Source organism: Rhinopithecus roxellana, chromosome 16 (assembly GCF_007565055.1).
Source record: "Rhinopithecus roxellana isolate Shanxi Qingling chromosome 16, ASM756505v1, whole genome shotgun sequence".
NCBI lineage: Eukaryota > Metazoa > Chordata > Mammalia > Primates > Cercopithecidae > Rhinopithecus > Rhinopithecus roxellana.
The window spans coordinates 54,660,002-54,678,229 of record NC_044564.1 but is presented as its reverse complement, the minus strand read 5'-3'; the positions used below and the strand labels follow the sequence as shown (position 1 = coordinate 54,678,229).

General features: G+C 35.0%; 1 protein-coding gene across 10 annotated transcripts in view; it reads left to right on the top strand.

The window, feature by feature from the left end:
• RFX3 (regulatory factor X3) overlaps positions 1-18,228 on the top strand; it is a 325,429-nt gene that overhangs the window by 48,864 nt on the left and 258,337 nt on the right. For 5 of the 10 annotated variants that reach the window (XM_030919590.1, XM_030919587.1, XM_030919594.1 and 2 more), the window contains one exon: positions 8,314-8,367. The exons of 3 other annotated variants lie outside the window; for them this stretch is intronic. In XM_030919590.1, the coding sequence (XP_030775450.1) occupies positions 8,364-8,367 (4 nt within the window). In that variant the 5' untranslated portion in view covers positions 8,314-8,363. Of the gene's footprint in view, positions 1-6,812; positions 6,879-8,313; positions 8,368-18,228 lie in introns of all 10 variants that reach the window. 2 more of the 10 variants (XM_030919588.1, XM_030919586.1) reach the window with 1 other exon arrangement.

The following is an 18,228-nucleotide window of genomic DNA, read 5'->3' as shown; positions in this document are numbered from 1 at the left end:
GTAAGTGACGCTTGATCAAGAGAGCTTCTCATGTGTATTATTTTATATAGGCTTATAGGTTTCTTGGATCCATTTATCTTTATAACCCTTAATTCAATATGCACGTTTTAGACTTGTTGGTCTGTAGGTAGTCTTTTTGGCTAGACCCCAGAGTTAGAAATTTGTTTTTGATGATTTTCAGATCTCTCAGGTCAGTATTGTGGAGAAATAAGAGAACCCAGTAGTTCATATGAAAAATATGTGCCTGTTATTATGACACCAAAGGGAAAACTCTGTAGCAGCTAATACTTGAAGTAGAAAACAGATGGAAATCTTCTTCTCTAGCCTAAGACTCCAGCTTTTGCCCTGGCTTATAGTGCCTACTTCGATTTGGGAAATCCAATTATGTGTGGAGATAATTCCATAGGTGAAGTGTTTGCCTACTATTGAGATCCTTAAGGGTTATATAAGTGGATCCAGACTCTGGCCTGCTGAATTGAAACCGTTTCTCCTCAGCAACATTCTAAATGGAGTTTTGATTGAGCTACTTTTTTATGAGTGTTTTAATTATTAGTATATTTTAAACCACATTGCTAATCCACAAGAGGAAAGGGCCTGAATAGCCTAAGTCAACTCTGGATCATCTTGTTACTGCAATAGTTAGATCACAGTACTGCTTTGCAGCATTAATAGAAAACTATGTCATGTGCAGAAAATAACTATTGCATAGCAACGTCAGGATGCTGTAACAGTTGTTCAATAAAACAGCAGTATTAGTCCCCCTGAAGTTGATTTGATATGCTTAGTGTTCATTCTTCACTGATCCAGTAACTCAGTCATTTCACTAACAAAATAGTAGTTGCTACATATCTGATTTAAGAAAGAAATGAATGTTGCTTAAATCTTTAAGATAGATTGAAGTTTTTGTTAGGGATAGGCTCAATCTGTATCTTTTGTATAGTATAAATTGTGATTCTATTTTGGAATTATACTTTGCTGTCTGGAAAAGTGTTTATAAAAGTAATCAAAATTTTGATTTCAGACAAAACAAAAATTAGAACAAAAATTATACTGAAAATTATTACATAAATTTTGAATAACTATGAGCTAGTGACATATGTGTATTACATCATTTTCTCATTATTATGTCCTACTAGGTTGTGTTATCTAGATTTTATAGATTGGGAAAATTGAATTAAGAAAGTGACTTGCCCAAGGTCATTTAAGTAGTAAGTGGTGGAGCTGGGATTTGAACTGTGGTCTGTTTAACACTAAAGCCCAAGCTTTTAAATACTGCTTTACACCTTAATATCCGGTGCTTTAATAGTCTTGGCCTTCTTTCAAAAACTTCCCTCTTCCTGTCAATTCTAGAGATAACATTCAATAACTTGACAACAGTGACCTTTCTAAACAAATACAGTGTGTTACAGAACCAGATGGCCTAAGATTATATTTTATTTTTCTGGCTCAAAATAAATTGCCTGCCCTAAGACTGATAAAGTCCAAAAAAAGACCCTTGTGTGTCTCAGGACCTCATCAGGCCACATGGCCAGCCAGTGCTGTTTATCATAAGTCAGCCATGAGTAGAAAACCTTATGTCTTTATACTATAATTTAGATTAGGACCTAATGAAGGGACAAGAAGCTGGTTTACTAAATAAGATCATTCAGTAATCGCAGTGCGTTTGGTAGAAAGATTCTGAGGAAGTGAAGACAGAATTCTAGGCAGTACTACTGTCTGTTCTATAAATTGGATGTATGGAGAAGGCTGATTTATAATTCAACAAACTCCCAAATTAGGCATCCCTTTCCCCCCCTTGCTGGGATTTAAGGAGGATTTTTTCTAATAACTAGCCACCTTATTCTTGATCACTCAAAATCTGGGTGAGAATTTTCTTGAAAGTCTTAGACAAATATATTTTAAAAGTAATTCTATATTGGGAACATAAGTTATTATGCCACACATAAGCATAAACAGTACTTTCATGAGTTCAATTACACTTAATGAATTTCACGCTTAGAGAGACAAGTTTAAGCAGGGTAGGCATAGAAATGTTTCAAAGGTGTGTTGAAGCCAAACTTATAGTTGACAGTCAGATATAGTGACAAAAGAAATACTAGACTTAGAGTTAGGAGACCTCTGTTTGAGACTTGGCTTTACTATTACTCTGTAAGGATCCTTGAGCAAGTGATTTAAATTCTCCAAGACTGTTATTTGTAAAATGATGCCAGAATGATATTACTTGCCTTGTTTTATTGCAGGGTTGTTCTGAGGACCGTTAGGGAACAGGTGACAAAGGTACAGTGATGTACAAATGGATGCTGTTATTATGGCAGCATCTAGTATATATAAGGGTAAATGTCCTGAGCTGTGAGTAGGACAGATTTGCCTTTAGAATTGCTCTGCTGTTTAGTAATATGGTGCTTTGGGCCAAGGCACCACAATCTTTTTGAATTTCAGTACTCTCTTCTGTATAAAATAATCAACATCACACAGTTGTGAGAATTACATTAAAGTAGATACTATATTTAAATGTTTGTAAAATAGTGATGGGGTAGGAGTTATTATCCTGAACAGATTTCAGAAAGTTAGAAAAAAAATAGCCAGAGATTTTTTATCTGTTCCCAAGCATCTTAATAAGATAAATTACTCATAGAATGTTAGAATGCTAGAAGAACCTTTGAAGGTCATCTGTCTTATCCTGCTCATTTTAAGACAAGGATCACCTCCTGATATTTTTGTCAATTCTGCTCTGTTTGTATCCATAGAGGATAACATTCTCACCAGCATCATCAATTGTAAAGGATAGCAACTGTCTGTCAATCACAATAGATACAGATTTCTGAAAGTCATATCAGAGAAGAACTCTGGATGTAATATCAGGCTGTGAAAAGAATTTGGGCTTTGGCTGGGTGTAATCCCAGCACTTTGGGAGGCCGAGGCGGGCGGATCACAGGGTCAGGAGGTTGAGACCATTCTTGCTAACACGGTGAAACCCTGTCTCTACTAAAACAAAAAAAAAATACAAAAAATTAGCTGGCTGTGGTGGTGGGCGCCTTGTAGGCCCAGCTACTCGGGAGGCCAAGGCAGGAGAATGGCATGAACCCGGCAGGTGGAGCTTGCCATGAGCCAGTATCGTACCACTGCACTCCAGCCTGGGCGACACAGCGAGACTCTGTCTCAAAAAAAAAAAGAAAAGAAAAAGAAAAAAAACATCTGGGCTTTGTTGTGAAAAGTTGAGATGGAATCTTGCTCCTGTCAGTTACTAGTTTGTGACAGTGAAAAATTTGCTTAGTATTTTGTGGCCACATAACTGTACTGTTTTTGTTGTTGTTGTTGTTTCTGTTGTTGTTGTTTTAACCTACCACATAGGCTATGTCTTTGTCTGTACTTAAACCTGACTGGCTCTCCATTTTTATATATCATTCTTTGGATCTGAGATGTGTTTGATTTTTATGTTACTTATACTAATGGTTCTTGACCTTCTCTTTCTTGTCTCTAACACATTTGAGACTGGGGATTGCAGTAGTGATACCTGAAGATTGCAGGGGGTGCTTGTGGCAAATCAGCATCTTGGAGTTGTAGGTCAGGTGTACTTTGAAAAGGCTTCCTTTTTAAGGCTGGTTTAGGGACTTACACATGAGCTGTTTATTTATTTATTTATTTATTTGATACAGAGTCTCGCTCTGTCGCCCAGGCTGGAGTGCAGTGGTGTGATCTCAGCTCACTGCAACATGAGCTATAATTTTTAAAACTATAATTATTTTGGGTCACATGTCATGTTTTTCTTACACTGTTGATTTTTTACGGTTGAATTTATCTATATTGGTGTCTAAAAATTATTTGAAAGCTAACTGGACAGTATTTTAATGTGAAATTGTAAAATAGTTTTAAGTGTATTCCCATGAGAAGAAGAGCTCTTCCAAAGAAAATAATAGGAAAATAATATTTTATCATTACCAGTAAAAACAAGTGCAAAAAAATTTGTTCACAATCAAGAATAATGACCTTTGTCCACTTTTTAGAACACAGCGTTGAGAGGTTTCATAGTTTATATATTGACTTTATCTTTGACTTACTGAAAATACCGTTTTCATCCTTGTTGGGTGTCCTGGAAAAGTACCCAAGTTGATCCTTAAATTTGAAAAAAGAAAATTCAAAACCAAGTATTTAGTTCTAGATTCTAATGGTACTAGACGAGAAAATAGAAGATTGGTAGGTAAAGAAAATAATATATATGAAATAGTATATGAACACAGAAGCATAACCTTTTGGTGTTCCTACATTGAACACAAATTCAGTGTGCATTTTGTGTCTTTTTGCAGCAGTTCAACTTTGGATGTGTGTTTCTTTCTCTTGTTAAATAGATGAACAGAATTTATCCCTTGATCATCTGTAACATAGTTTCATTGTAACCAATAGTCTGGGCTTTCACTTGAATTTCTTTTTATGAATTTATGTGGAGATGCTTTGCATTTTTCTAAATTTTGACTACACTAATTAGAGAGTGGGTATTACGAAAAACTGACAGGCAGTTTTAAAAAATATTAAATGAGTTGGTTATGAAAAGGGATACAAGTATGTAGTTTTACATTTTTCAACTTGTTTTTACATTGCCCTTTAGAATGTTTAATATTTTGTAATGAAAGTATGTGGTTTTTCTTTCTTTCTTTTTTTTTTCAAAAAGAAAACAATCGGGGAAAAATCTGAGAAATATTTTCAGTTGTCCAAGGCTGATGTTGACTTAAATAGGTCTAGGTCTTCATGGTTGACAGCTGCAGATAATTAGCTTTTTCTTTCTTAACAAAGAAAGCAAATGGAGCTGCAAGACATTCATTGCCTTTTCTGTCATCATAATAATAATGTATGTATTTAACTCCTGCAGTTCCTTAAATTGATTTAGTGCTAAGCTGCCTACATTACATATAATAGGAGTGACAAGTGAAAGCTGCAGCACATATTTGCGTGGCAAAAGGGAGCAGTGATTGACAGCAAAGTTTCTCTCTACAAGAAATAGCAGTGTTGTGGAGCTCAAAAAGGGCCAGATACATAATTCTTAAAATTGTAGAGCAGATTCATGAAATGAATTTTAAAAGGTGATTGCCACTTGGTGTACTTGAGTGTCTTTATGTTTCTGGCTCTAGGTGAGGGGCGCAGATGGACAGAATCTCACCTGACTGCGGAATATCAATAAATTCCTTTTAAGTATGTTAGTGTTTGTAATTTAAGAATGATAGTTATAAATTTTAGATCAAAAATTATGTCTCTGTACTCAGTAACTGAAAATTTCCTTTAGCTGTAACAATTCACTGTATTTGAAGAAGCTGAGTAATACATCTATTCAAATAAGGATTTTGAAGGCCCTAAATTGAGTTATTTTTCATGGAAGGTACCCATTTTTACATGTCTATAAAACTTGAGGTATCATTTCTGGAAAGGTAATGACATAGAATTGGTGGTTTCTTTTGGTCAGACAGTGGCTAAATACGATCATGTTTCAAAAGTACTCAAAAAATATTCTGGCGTTCTTTTGTTCCCGTGACATATACCCAGAAGCCACGGTTGAAAGGACACTTGGTGTTTGCTGCTTCATGATGCTCTATGATGAGCCTAGAGTGCTGGGCTTCATATTATACCATGGAAATGTTTCTTATTTTGTTGACAACTCTGTGTCTGTGGCAGGCGGGGAGGGGAAGCCCTGTGTGTGCTTGTACACTGGCAGCCTCTACTGGCCATTGCAAAGAGCAGCATTGACCTCTGTTCTTCACATACCAGGTTTCATATGCTTTTACTTGGGTTTAGCTCTTACTTCTTTGATCCTCATCCTCTTTGTTATCCTCTTTTGAAGACTAGTTATTCTGTTGGGTGTCTTCATTTATAATTATTAAAGAGCTACTAGTCCAGTATTTTCATTAAAAAATTAATATCATAAGTGAATGGAATTCTTCAGGACCTTAGAAGAAGTTATGAATATAACCTTTCCTTGAGAAATAATTTTCATGTAAGAGGGAAGATAGATTCATCTTTATGTAGGTTTTAAAATACTTTCTCAGTTGCAAGCCTTAATGTATGATATAGAGATTAGTCATTTACTTACGACTGATAAATAACCCTGATTCCCTGAAAGAAAGCCTTGGCTCAATGATAGACTTAATTACACACACACACACACACACACACACACACACACACACACACACGGGTGTGTGTGTGTATTTCTTTAGATTTAGATATATCAGCTCTCTCTTAGAGGTTTCCAGGAAGTGGGCATAAACTCTTATTGGGCTTTATAGATATGAATACCTCTGGGGATTGGATAGATGGTGGTGTCTAGGCTTTAAGTCTAGACAGAAAATGGTAAGTATTTGTGAATAAAAGGTCCAAGGATGGTAGTAAACTCTGGATTATTCTGTTTCAGGGATAGAAACTTGTGAAATGTTTGATCTAATATCTTTGACTTTGGGCAATAATTTGACCACAGTAGATTATTTTCCCAACAAAATAGACTCATTTCTTGATATTTACATTTTGCCAGTGGCTCTACTTACTAATCACCTAGTTATCTTTGAATCTCTTGGTATTTTCAAAATTGAATCATTATCCAGTGGCTTCCGTTCCTACTGCTACCACCAATTCCTAGATTATTACAGTAATTTTAGGTTAGTGCAAAAGTGATTGGCAAAAGTCACAGTTACTTTTGTGCCAACCTGTGCTAATAGATTCCATTTTATCCATGTTCTTTACCTTTTAATTCAACCCGTACAACCTAGCCATATGCATTTGACTAAAACTTTACTTTTATTGCATCACATTTTTTTCTTTTAATAATTTAGTATTTGCTTGAGAAAATGAAGAGGACTAAAGGATATAGCCAGTAGAGCAAGACAAGGAGCATAGAGGTAGGAATAGGAAGATGTGGGATTTTTGCTTTGGTTTTGGCTATATGATTTTAAGCATATGCGTATACCTTCCTTTCTGTTTTTCTATTGTTTAAAATTATTTGTTGCCAAGATTGGTTAAAATAATGATGTATAAAATTGCCATGAGTTCTTTAGAACTCTATTTTCCTGCTACAGAGTAAAAAGACAAAATTTCTTAGTCTGGAATTTCTTTTCAAATAGCTCATTTCAGTGCTATGCATGGCATATAGTAGGTACTTAATAAATGCTGTTTGAATAAGCTCTGTGCTTCAAATCTTGTATTTCTCTCTTATTTTCCCACTTAAATATGTTGTCTCTACTCTGATCACTGAAAATGTTGTTCATATGGTCACAGCTACGTCATTCTCCTGTTCTTTGCCCTGCTCCGAATGCCGTCCTTCACTTTTTTTCTTTCAAATCCTGTTTTTTAGGAATAGTCAAGTTCCCCCATCTCCTTTGAGTCCACTTTTGCTTTTTCTTTTTTTCACCATAGCAATACTTACTGTCTTTCCCACTTACTGCTCTGTTTTGAGATATATGGTATCTTGTATTATTAATAAAAATGCCCTGTTTGTATACCTTCTCTTCTTTGTATACTGTAAACTCCTGTAGAACAAGAATAATAGCTTTGATTTTTGTAATTACTCTTTAAGGATATTTTCATCGAACTTGTAGTATATCCAGATTAACATATGGGTCAAGTGCAGTGGCTCACGTTTGTAATCCCAGTACTTTGGGAGGCCGAGGCAGGTAGATCACCTAAGGTTGGGAGTTCAAGACCAGGCTGGCTAACATGATGAGACCTTGTTTCTACTAAAAATAAAAATAAAAAAAAAAAAAGTTAGCTGGGTGTGGTGGTGCATGTCTGTAATCCCAACTACTAAGGAGGCTGAGGCAGGAGAATCACTTGAACCCCGGAGGCGGAGGTTGTGGTGAGCTGAGATCATGCTACTGCACTCCAGCCTGGGAAACAGAGTGAGACTCTGTTTCAGAAAAAGAAAGAAAGAAAAACAGATTAACATATGATGAGAAATGGTTTGTGTTTGCCACAAGATATTAGAACAAGGATTGGCAGGTTGTTAGAAGTGAGATACTAAGATGCTGTCAGACTACTGATACCCTTGATTTATAGGGGTAAAGAATTCAGATTTCAAGGGCTTTGGGGAAGGTTCCCCTCTGGAAAAGAATGACCTGCATATTGTTATGAGTTAGTGATTCTTCTATTTTAATAAAGCACCCCGTTAACATATTGTTAATTAACTGTTCCTTAAATAGGAACAGTTGGTTTTATACCAATATTGTTCCCGTGTGAATATAAATTAAGTGGTAAAAGGCATAGAGTCATAGGGATGAGAGAGACACTTACTGTTCCACTGATACCTTTTGAATTTTTTTTTCTTTTTTTTTTTTTTAGTATTTACATTTTTACCTGTTCAAATCTAACAAGTTGGAACTGTTTCTTGGATGGGTAAGTTATCAAACATTCCCACCAGTGTAAAAGTCCTCAACATATATTTAATTGCTTTTATTTGTTAAATCAGCTTTATTGGGATGTAATTTACTTACAGTATAATTCACCAATTTTAAGTGTACAATTTGATGAGTTTTAGCGAATATATGCAGTTGTGTTCCACCATTACAACCAAATATGGATCATTTCCATCACCCCTAAAAGTTTGTTCCTGCCCTTTTGTAGTTGATCCTTTACCCTATCTCCTTGCTCCTGGCAACCACAGATCTACTTTATATTACTACAGTTTTGCTGTTTCTAGGATTTTATATAAATGGAATCATGCAGTATGTAGTTTTTGCACCTGGCCTCTTTTAGATTTTACCTGTATATGGATCAGCAGTTTGTTCCTTTTTATTGCTGAGCAGTAGTTTACTGTGTGGCTATACCACAGTTTGTTTATTCTGATTACTATTTGTTGGAATTTTTCTTTTTCAGGGTTTAGCTATTATGAATAAAACAGTTATGCAGACACAGTGTTATGCAATATAAGTGTTTTTATGGACATATGTTTTTATTTTACTCGGATAAATGTGTACGAAGCGATTGCTGAGTCATATGATAAGGGTATGTTTTAACTTTTCTAAATAACTGCCAAACTGTTTTCCAAAGTGGCTGTACCATTTTGCATTCCTACCAGTTGCTCTATATCCTTTTCAACACTTGGTATTAACAGTTCTTTTTATTTTAGCTATCATTCTAATGAAGATGTAATGGTAACTCATTACAGTTACATTACTTTTTATTTCCCTAAAATGATTAATTGTTTGAGCATTTTTTCATGTACTTTTTGGTCATTTGCATATGTACTTATGTAAAGTGTCGAAACCATTTCCCTATTTTTTATTTTCATTTGTATTTATGAAGGCAGGAGTGCAATGGCATGATCACAGCTCCCTGTAGCCTTGACTTCCTGGGCCCAAACAATCCTCCCACCTCACCCTCCTACCTCACCCTCCTGAGTAGCTGGGAATGTAGGCGTGTACCTCCATGCCTGGCTAATTTTTAAACTTTTTGTAGGTACTGGGGTCTCCCTATGTTTCCCAGGCTGGTCTTGAACTCCTAGGCTCAAACAGTCCTCCTGCCTTGGCCTCCCAAAATGTTGGGATTATAAGCATAAGCCCCAGTGCCCAGCCCCTAGTTTTAAAAAAACAGTTCTTTTTTTCCTTCTTACTGAGTTCTGTATATACATCTACATATTCTGGGTACAAGTCCTTTATCAGAGATATGTTTTCCAATTTTTTTTTTTCCAAGTCTGTCGGCTTGTGCTTTCATTTTGTTTAGTGTGCCTTTTCAAAGAATAAGCCTTTAATTTTGATGAAGCCCAGTTTATTGATTTTTTTCCTTTGTGCTTTTTGTAGAGTGTTAAAAGATTTTTATCTAAACGAATATCATTTAGATTGCCTTGTGTGTTTTTCTAGTAGCTTATAATCTCATTTTTAGGCTTCTGATACATTTTGAGTTAATTATTGTATGTGATGTGAGGTGTCATATCTTTCCAAATGGGTATGTAATTGTTCCAGTTCCATTTGCTGAAAAAGACAAGAATTTTTCCATTTAATTACCTTAGCATTTTCATTGAAAAATTAATTGACCATATATATGTGGGTTTATTTCTATTACGTTTTTAAATTACTATCTTTATGGCAATACCCTATTTTCTTGATTATTGTAGCTTATAGTCTTACAGTTAAGTAATATATAAGTCCTCCCACTTTCTGTTGTGTTTCAAAATTGTTTTGGTTACTTTATATCCTCTACATTTTCATATAAATTTTTAAAAGCCTACTGGGATTTTGATTGGAATTGCATTGACTCTATAGATCTGTTTCAAGAAAATTAGTATATTAAACAATATTGGGTGTTATGATCCATGAACATGATATGTCTCTTTCTTTACTTAGGTCTTTAATTTCTCTTACCAGTGTCTTGCTGTTTTTAGTGCATAATTCTTGCATATATTGTTTGTTAAGTTTATTCCTATTATATGTTTAATACTATTATAAGTGACATCACATGCTGTTATAATGCTAACAATGCAATATTAGCAATACTAGTATTGAAATACAATATGACTAGTATTGAAGTATAGTACAGTTTTTATATTTTGACCTTGTAACATTGCGGTGTACTAAATGCACTATTTCTAATAGGTTTATTTAATTTTTGGTAAACTCTTAAAAGTGTTCTGCATAGACAATTATGTTGTCTGCAAATAAAGACAGTTTTTGCTACTTCTTTTCTAATTTGTGTGCCATTTATTAATCTTTCTTCCCTTATTGCTTTGGTTAGGACCTACAGTGTTGAGTAAAAATGGAGAGGGAGGATATCCTTGCCCTCTTGTGTTAGAAAGAAAATATTCAGTCCTTCCCTATTAAGTATGATGTTAGCTATAGTTTCTTTCTGGATGCCTTTTATTAGGCTGAGGAAATTCCCTTCCATTCCCATTTTGCTGAGGGTTATTTATGAGTGAATGTTAAATTGAGATGACCTTATACTTTTTCTTTTAGTCTGTTAATCTGGTAAAATATCCTGATTGATATTCTAATGATAAAGCAACCTTGAATTCTGGGATAAATCCCATTTTGTCATTATCTGCTTATATGTATGTTGCTGAGTTTTATAGGATTTTGTTACAGATATTTTGTTATTTGTCTTCCTAAGGGATATTGTTCTGTAGTTAAATTTTCTTGTAGTATGTTTATCACTTTTTTCTTTTTTAAATCAGGGTAACACTGGCCTCATAAAATGAGTTGGGAAATGTTCCCCCTTTTATTTTCAGGAGGAGTAAACCCCAACTTAATTATGAATTGGAAGACACAAAAGTTCACTTGTGGCACTCAAACAACTTAGTTCTTGTGACTGAAATAAGAAATATTTTAATATGTATTAAAGGGCGTGTTCTCACTTTCAGATGTCCTCCAAATGATTATTTGTATGTAAAAACAAAAAGTAAAACAGAAAATAAAACAGCTTATGTAGGTATGCTTATATAGGCATTTGTAAAAATTGATATGCAAATTAAAATTTAATAACCTTGGATATTAATTTAATATCAATAAACCGTAGATATGGTATATGAAAATATATTCACAGAGATGTTAATACTTAACATTATTTTGTTTTTGTTCATGTAAACATTTTGTGAAATCTTGTATATTCTCATTAAGTCATACTTTGTTTATATTTCAACTTAACAACTTGTCAGTGGTAATTGTTACGTTACATTAAATTAAAAAAAATTCTTTTTCTGGCATAATATTGTTCTACTAACAGTTCTTTGTGGCAAGAAACTATTCCTTGAACATGCAGTAGTTTTTAAATTGTATCCCATTTAGATGAGAAAACTGATAGATGTATTTAGATTGCTTAGTCACTGATTTGACCTCGTTGGGTGACTTTTTACATGTTGGTGTTAAAACTGTTCTATTTTCATCCAAAGCGCATTCTGTGAACTTTAGGATCAGGATGACAAATGCTGTCTACCATCTAAAACGGTATCTGTTAAAATTGTTTTGGATGATTGGGAAGTTGGATTAAATGAATAAAAATGGTGAACTTTATTGGGTGACAAACATGAAACTCAACTTACATTTTTATGTGATGAAAATAGTTTGTTGCTCTCTTATGTATTTAAAAAATATTAGAATTTTAACCTTGTGAAGAGCTTTGTAAACATTTGCTACGTATATTTTGTCTACCTAGTTTTGATAAATATTATTGATATTAAGTACATATTTTAAATAAATAATGAGAAAAAAGAAATAGTAAATCTCAGCGATGGATGTTTAAAACGTACCAAAAAATACCAGATTTTATGAATATTGATAACCTGTCATCTTATAAGAAAAATAATCTGTGAGAACATTAAATACATTAGAGTAAGACTATAGGAGAAGTATTGAGAGGCGTTTATAGTTCTCTGTTAGACATATAATAAAAATAGGTTGTTGGGAAATTGGTTAAGTGATTAGGGAAGCGTTGTCTTTTCTTACTGTAGAAATAAAAGCATGCATACTTGGAAATGGCAAGAAAATAGTACAGTGTTTTGAAGCTTTTTTTGATAGTGGGCATGTAGCTTGTAACTAACTAAGCCTGAGGTGGGGTTGGGATGGGATTAAGGGAGGTAAGGTACTAGCTCTGAGAGTCTGTGAAATCCTGCTTCATTTAAAGTAGACCGAAATGAACTAAGTGACATGAATAAGGTTTTACAATGACTGAGTTTATCAATTTCAAGTTTAGAGCTAAGAAAACTAAAATTGAACATTGAAAATTATATTTTTTTAAATTTGGTTTATCTTACTTGATGAGTACAAGGTAGAGGAAAACTGGGCAAATAGGGTGATGATTGTTTTATGGAACAAGGACTTTTTAAAAATAATATTAAATCTATTATGCGATGTTGTTAAAATATTAGATTTAGTTTCATCTATGCATAGATTGAGGTGCAAGAGGATTTGTGTTCTTAAATTGGTGTTGATTTAATTTGCATCTCATAAGAAAATTGAGCATATTAGTAAAATACAATGTAATTTGTAGAGCCCAGAATAGATTTAGTATCTTTTCTAAGTACCTGAAATGTAAATTTTAGGTTTTATTGGCCCCTGCCTTCCATCGTTCAATTTGTCACATTCCCTACAATAAAGCTTATGGTTTATGTATTCATATCTAAGCTGGGTTGTAAGCCAGAGTAATGGTAGAAGGCAAGAGGAAGATCCCAGATTAGGGTCCTTTGATATGTAACCAACCATCTTTTTTAGTTGAACATTTGTTATAATAAAGTTTTTTTTCCCTCATCATGTCACTGTATCATTATTTAAAACCCCTTTCGTCGATTACAAGAGCAACACATACATTATGAAGAGGAAAGGAACTACACTCATACTTTCACCATCCATGGGTAACATAGATACCCTTCTTTAGGTAAAATACTTTCAAAATGAAATTGTGTTAGAGTCATTATTGGAAGATGTCCTCTTTTAAATTCTACCTTCCATCAAACTATAACTTATTCTGAGTAAAATGGATAAGAATGTAGTAGGATGAGATAACTAGGGGCTGAAGTGATACTTGAAGAGAAGATTGAGAAGGAAAAGAATCCCCATGAAATTACTGAAGCACAGAACAAAAAGGGAAGAGCAAAACGAAAAATTCTGACCCTCACGAGTGTGTCTATGGAAATGTAAAGTTATATAAATAAGTATTGTTATATATTATGTATACTTTCACTTATTATTCATACCATTTATTTTGATTTATGTCTCTTTTTAGTTAGTTCACTACATCCAAATGTAAAACAGTGTCTTCATAATAGAGGAGTGCCCAGTAAGTGTGCCAATTTTATGTTTTCCAGTCCTTTATTCTCAGAATTTAATCAGTAGGATCTTGTCCTGAAACTTACCACATGTCTTCCACTTTTCACAGATGTGATTGGGGTAGAAATTCTTCCTGTTTATCTGAATGAGAACCCTTTGGTAAAATTCCTTTGATTCTGAGATAACTAGATGAAATGTGTTGCATAAATCATGTCACAGCAAACAGTTGTCACCTGGCACTGGAGCTTGATGAAATTTAAAAGTGTTGGCTCATTGCCTGTAGTGTTCAGTTACAGTTCTATAGAAAGTCTGTTTGTACAGATGAAGCAGTTCTTGGTGTAATGCAAGATTCATCTCTCAAGTGATAGGGCGCATATGAGTTTATTCCAGAGATCTTTACTCTGAGCTCCCAAGACGTACTCAGAGGGGCATTGTTTTAATTTCTCATTGCTCTCCCTTTGGCACACTTACAAGAAAATGAACAGATCTTCAATTTGGTGAAATTCTTAGCATTTATGTAATTCAGTGTCTGCTGCAATGCAGGAATGTTTTCAATACTATTCTTGGCAGATAATCAAATTTGAGTTTTAAGATGCTGCTTTTATCTGTAACTACTTATTCCCGGTCAGCTCTTGTCTTCACTTTCTTCTACTACCAAAGTTTCTACATCCATCTTTACTTATTGGTAGTTTAGTCTTATACTTAGACTTTTCTTACAGAATAACAAAGATCTATTAAGCATGTGTAGATAAAGGGTAATCAACCCATGTTCATTGACTCCAGAAGAAACTACAACTGCAGGACTATATTCTTTACACTGTGGCAGACTTTATTCCTAAAAGCTACATTAGATTTTGCCATTCCCAGGCTTTAAAGCCTTTGTCACCTATAGGAAAACATACAGACTTTGGGGGTCATAAAACAGGTGTATATCTGCTTTAAGAAAAATCTCTTTGTTTCTGTTTCCCACCCCCATTACTCTTCTGCTCCACAGGTAAATTCTGATGTTTCTGATCTGAATCTTTTTATTTGTATGTGTCCTTGTAAAACATGTAGATTAATTTTGTGTGCAGACAAATACTGGACGTGCCTGTATTTTAAATTTGCATTATTTGTGTTATGCTCCAGACATTTTTTATTTTGACCTCAGCACTGTTTTAAAGATCTGTCTGTATCATTGGCATACATCTGGATTGCTACTCCTAACTGCTGCATAGTATTCTTTAGAGAGCATTTGCTTTGTTTTATTTATGCTATGTATTGGAGACTTACATTACAAGGCCTTTTTTATAACTGACCCCATATTTTTAAGTTATCTCTTGGAATTACACTTCATGCACCTTAAATCCTAGCTGCATCATTCCTGTGTGAAAACAATGTCCTTTTTTATATTGCCATGCCTTTGCACATGCTGTTCCCTAGGATACTTCCAGTCTTCTAATGACTGCTTCCTCACGACTCAACTCAGATGTCATTTCCTTGATGAAGACTTAAGCAGCTATTTCATGCTTGAGCTAGTTGCTGTGTACTCTGCTCACACAGCACTTATTTTTATCTTGGGAATATAGAAGCCTACAATTCCACCTAGCAGTCTATATATCTGTCTAGATTCCTTGAAGACAGAGACCAGATGGATCTCAGGTATCTTTGTATTCTTTACTCTAGTTTGGTGAATTGCGTATAGATGGCAATCAGTAAAACATTCATTGAATGAGTGAATTGTGTGGAGTTCCTTAAAGTGAAACACTGACCATATAAGCAAAAATGGTTCTCATAAATAAGAAAAGGTTGGGACACAAATACAAATGTCACATAAAGCTGAGAGAATGGCATACAGGAAGCTGAATCCTAAAATGAATTGAGGCTTATAAAGATACTAAGTACTGGAACATGTTATGTTCAGATCATGAAAAAAAATAATAAAAGAATAAACTACTGGTTGGGACAGATGTAACACTGGATTGTGGAGTGAAAGCAGAGTTATGGAACTCCTGGGTTTTTAATTTCTCTATCAAAAGAAAATGATATTCAAGTTCAGTAAAGAACACTAATGACAGTAGCAAGGGAATTGAAGTTAAGAAAGGTAAAGCATGATGAGAAAGCACTTTTTTGCTCTCAACTAGTTAATGTCCTAGGATTAAAAGACTTGCAAATATGAATGGTTAGGTAATCTTTGAACCATTATGACCAGTAACAGAGATGACAGAAAACTAAAGATCATGGAGATACTGTTTTTATTTTTAAAAAAGAGAGAAAAAGGTAGAATTCTGCTATTTTAAGATTAGTAGGTTTTATGTTTATCCTTGGGACAATTCTTTTCTTTTTTGTTTTGTTTTGTTTTGTTGTTTTGTTTTTTTGGAGATGGAGTCTCGCCCTCTTGCCAGGCTGGAGCACAATGACGTGATCTTGGCTCACAGCAACCTCCGTCTCCCAGTTGAAGCTATTCTCCTGCCTTAGCCTACCAAGTAGCTGGGATTACAGGCACATACCACCACGCCCAGCTAATTTCTATAGTAGAGACAGGTTTTCACCATGTTGGCCAGGATGGTCTCGATCTCTTGACCTCATGATCCATCCGCCTCAGCCTCCTAAAGTGCTGGGATTACAGGCATGAGCCACCGTGCCTGGCTCTTGGGACAATTCTTTAACTGATGATTAGATGACTTGTGAGGACTTACCTAGAAAAGGAGCAGTCCTCTAGGGACCACATGGGCTCACTAGGAGTGTGTCATGTTAAACGTGATTTTTTTTTCCCCTATATAGGTGGAGTAAGTTGATTTTAGTAAGGTTTCAGACAGTGTCTCATGAAATGTTTATCAAATATTTAATAGATGGCCAAATTGGGAGTTGGGTTATTGGGCCAGGTAAATTAATGGATGGTTGAAATATTTTGGTGAATGAATTGATCTCAGCTTGAAGAAAGGTATTTCCAGTGACATGACGTGGCCGTTTTTCTCAATCTGTTCTATTAATCATTTTTATCATGGACTTGGATTAAACAGGCACATCATATTTGCATATCACATAAAGCTGGGAGCAAAAGCTAATAGTTTGGATGAAGGAATTAGGATTGAAAAAAGCTTAGCCATCTGAAGTGACTGGCTGAAACTAAGATGGTCTGTAATAATGATTAACATAAAATTTTGCATATAGGTTTGTCAAATTATCACACTAGCCACGAATCAAGTGGATATGTTTTAAAGGAAGTTCATGTGAAAAGACCTGGGAAGTTGTGGCTTAACTGTCACTGCCATGTCCCACATTGCCATAGTTTGAATGTGTCTCCTCCAAAAGTGAGATGTAGAAATTTAATGGCCAAAGTGATGCTATTAGAGCGTGGGACTTTTAAGAGGTCATAAGGTCATGAGGACTCCTTCCCTTGTGAGTGGGAGTAAGACCCCTGTAAAAGCAGCTTTCCACAGCCTTCAGGAGCTTGCTTTTCTGCCTTCTGCCGTGCGAGGACACAGTTTTCCTCCACTCTGGAGGATGCAGCCCTCACCAGACAACCAAACCTGCCTACACCTTGACTTCCAGCCACGGATTGTCAGATACAAGTTTTTGTTCTTTGTGAATTACCCAGTCTCAGATATTGCTCTGTCAGCACAAACTAAAACACAAGTGTAGACTGTTTTAGTAGAAGTGAAGTACTTGGAATGGGGAAGTGCAGTCTCTGTACTGATGATGAGATACCATTGTATTCATTTATGGTTTCCAGGTTTTAAGAAGTATCTGGGAACTTTATTATAAAAAAATATTACGAAGAATCAGAGTAGTTTTCTAACGTAACTTTTGTGTGTGTAGTGTAGAGAAATTATTAGAATAATTACTTTTCAGATATTTAAGGCTGAATTAATCTAGTTCTATATTTGCTCAGCTTTTAAATCATGTATCTATTAGCAGGCTGAAAATTGTGCCAAGCACTGGGGATATAATAGTGACTAAAAACAGAAAAACTGACCTCCTTTTTACTCTTTATGGCACTGACAGTCTGATGGAAAAGGCAGACATTAACCAAGTAATTACATGAGTAAATGTAAATTGCAGCTATGGTAACTTCAGTGAAGTAGAAGTATACGGTGCCATGAAAGAGTATACAGTAGGAGCATTTGATTTGCTTAGTAAGGTAAGGGAAGGGAAGGCTTGCCTGAAGAAAGAAAGAATATGCACTGACTAGGTGAACAGGGGTGGAGAAGGATCTAGGGTGAGTAAGCATGGTGCTTAAGAAAAACAGCCTGTCTGATGTGCACAGAATCTGCTCTAAACCTGAAATGGTAGGAAGGGATGAGGCCACTCAGCCTGTAAAGACCTTGGAAAAGAAGTCTATTCCTTACGTAGAAATAGTGAAAAACATTTGCTGGTCTTACATAGAAGACTATCTGATTTAAATTTGGGAAGATATTTCTGGCTACAGTGTGGGGAATTGACTAGAGAGGATTTGGTAAAACACCTAAGGAAGAATTCCAGCTGGGTGGACGAGGGGGCATTGTGCTGCAAGAAATAGGAC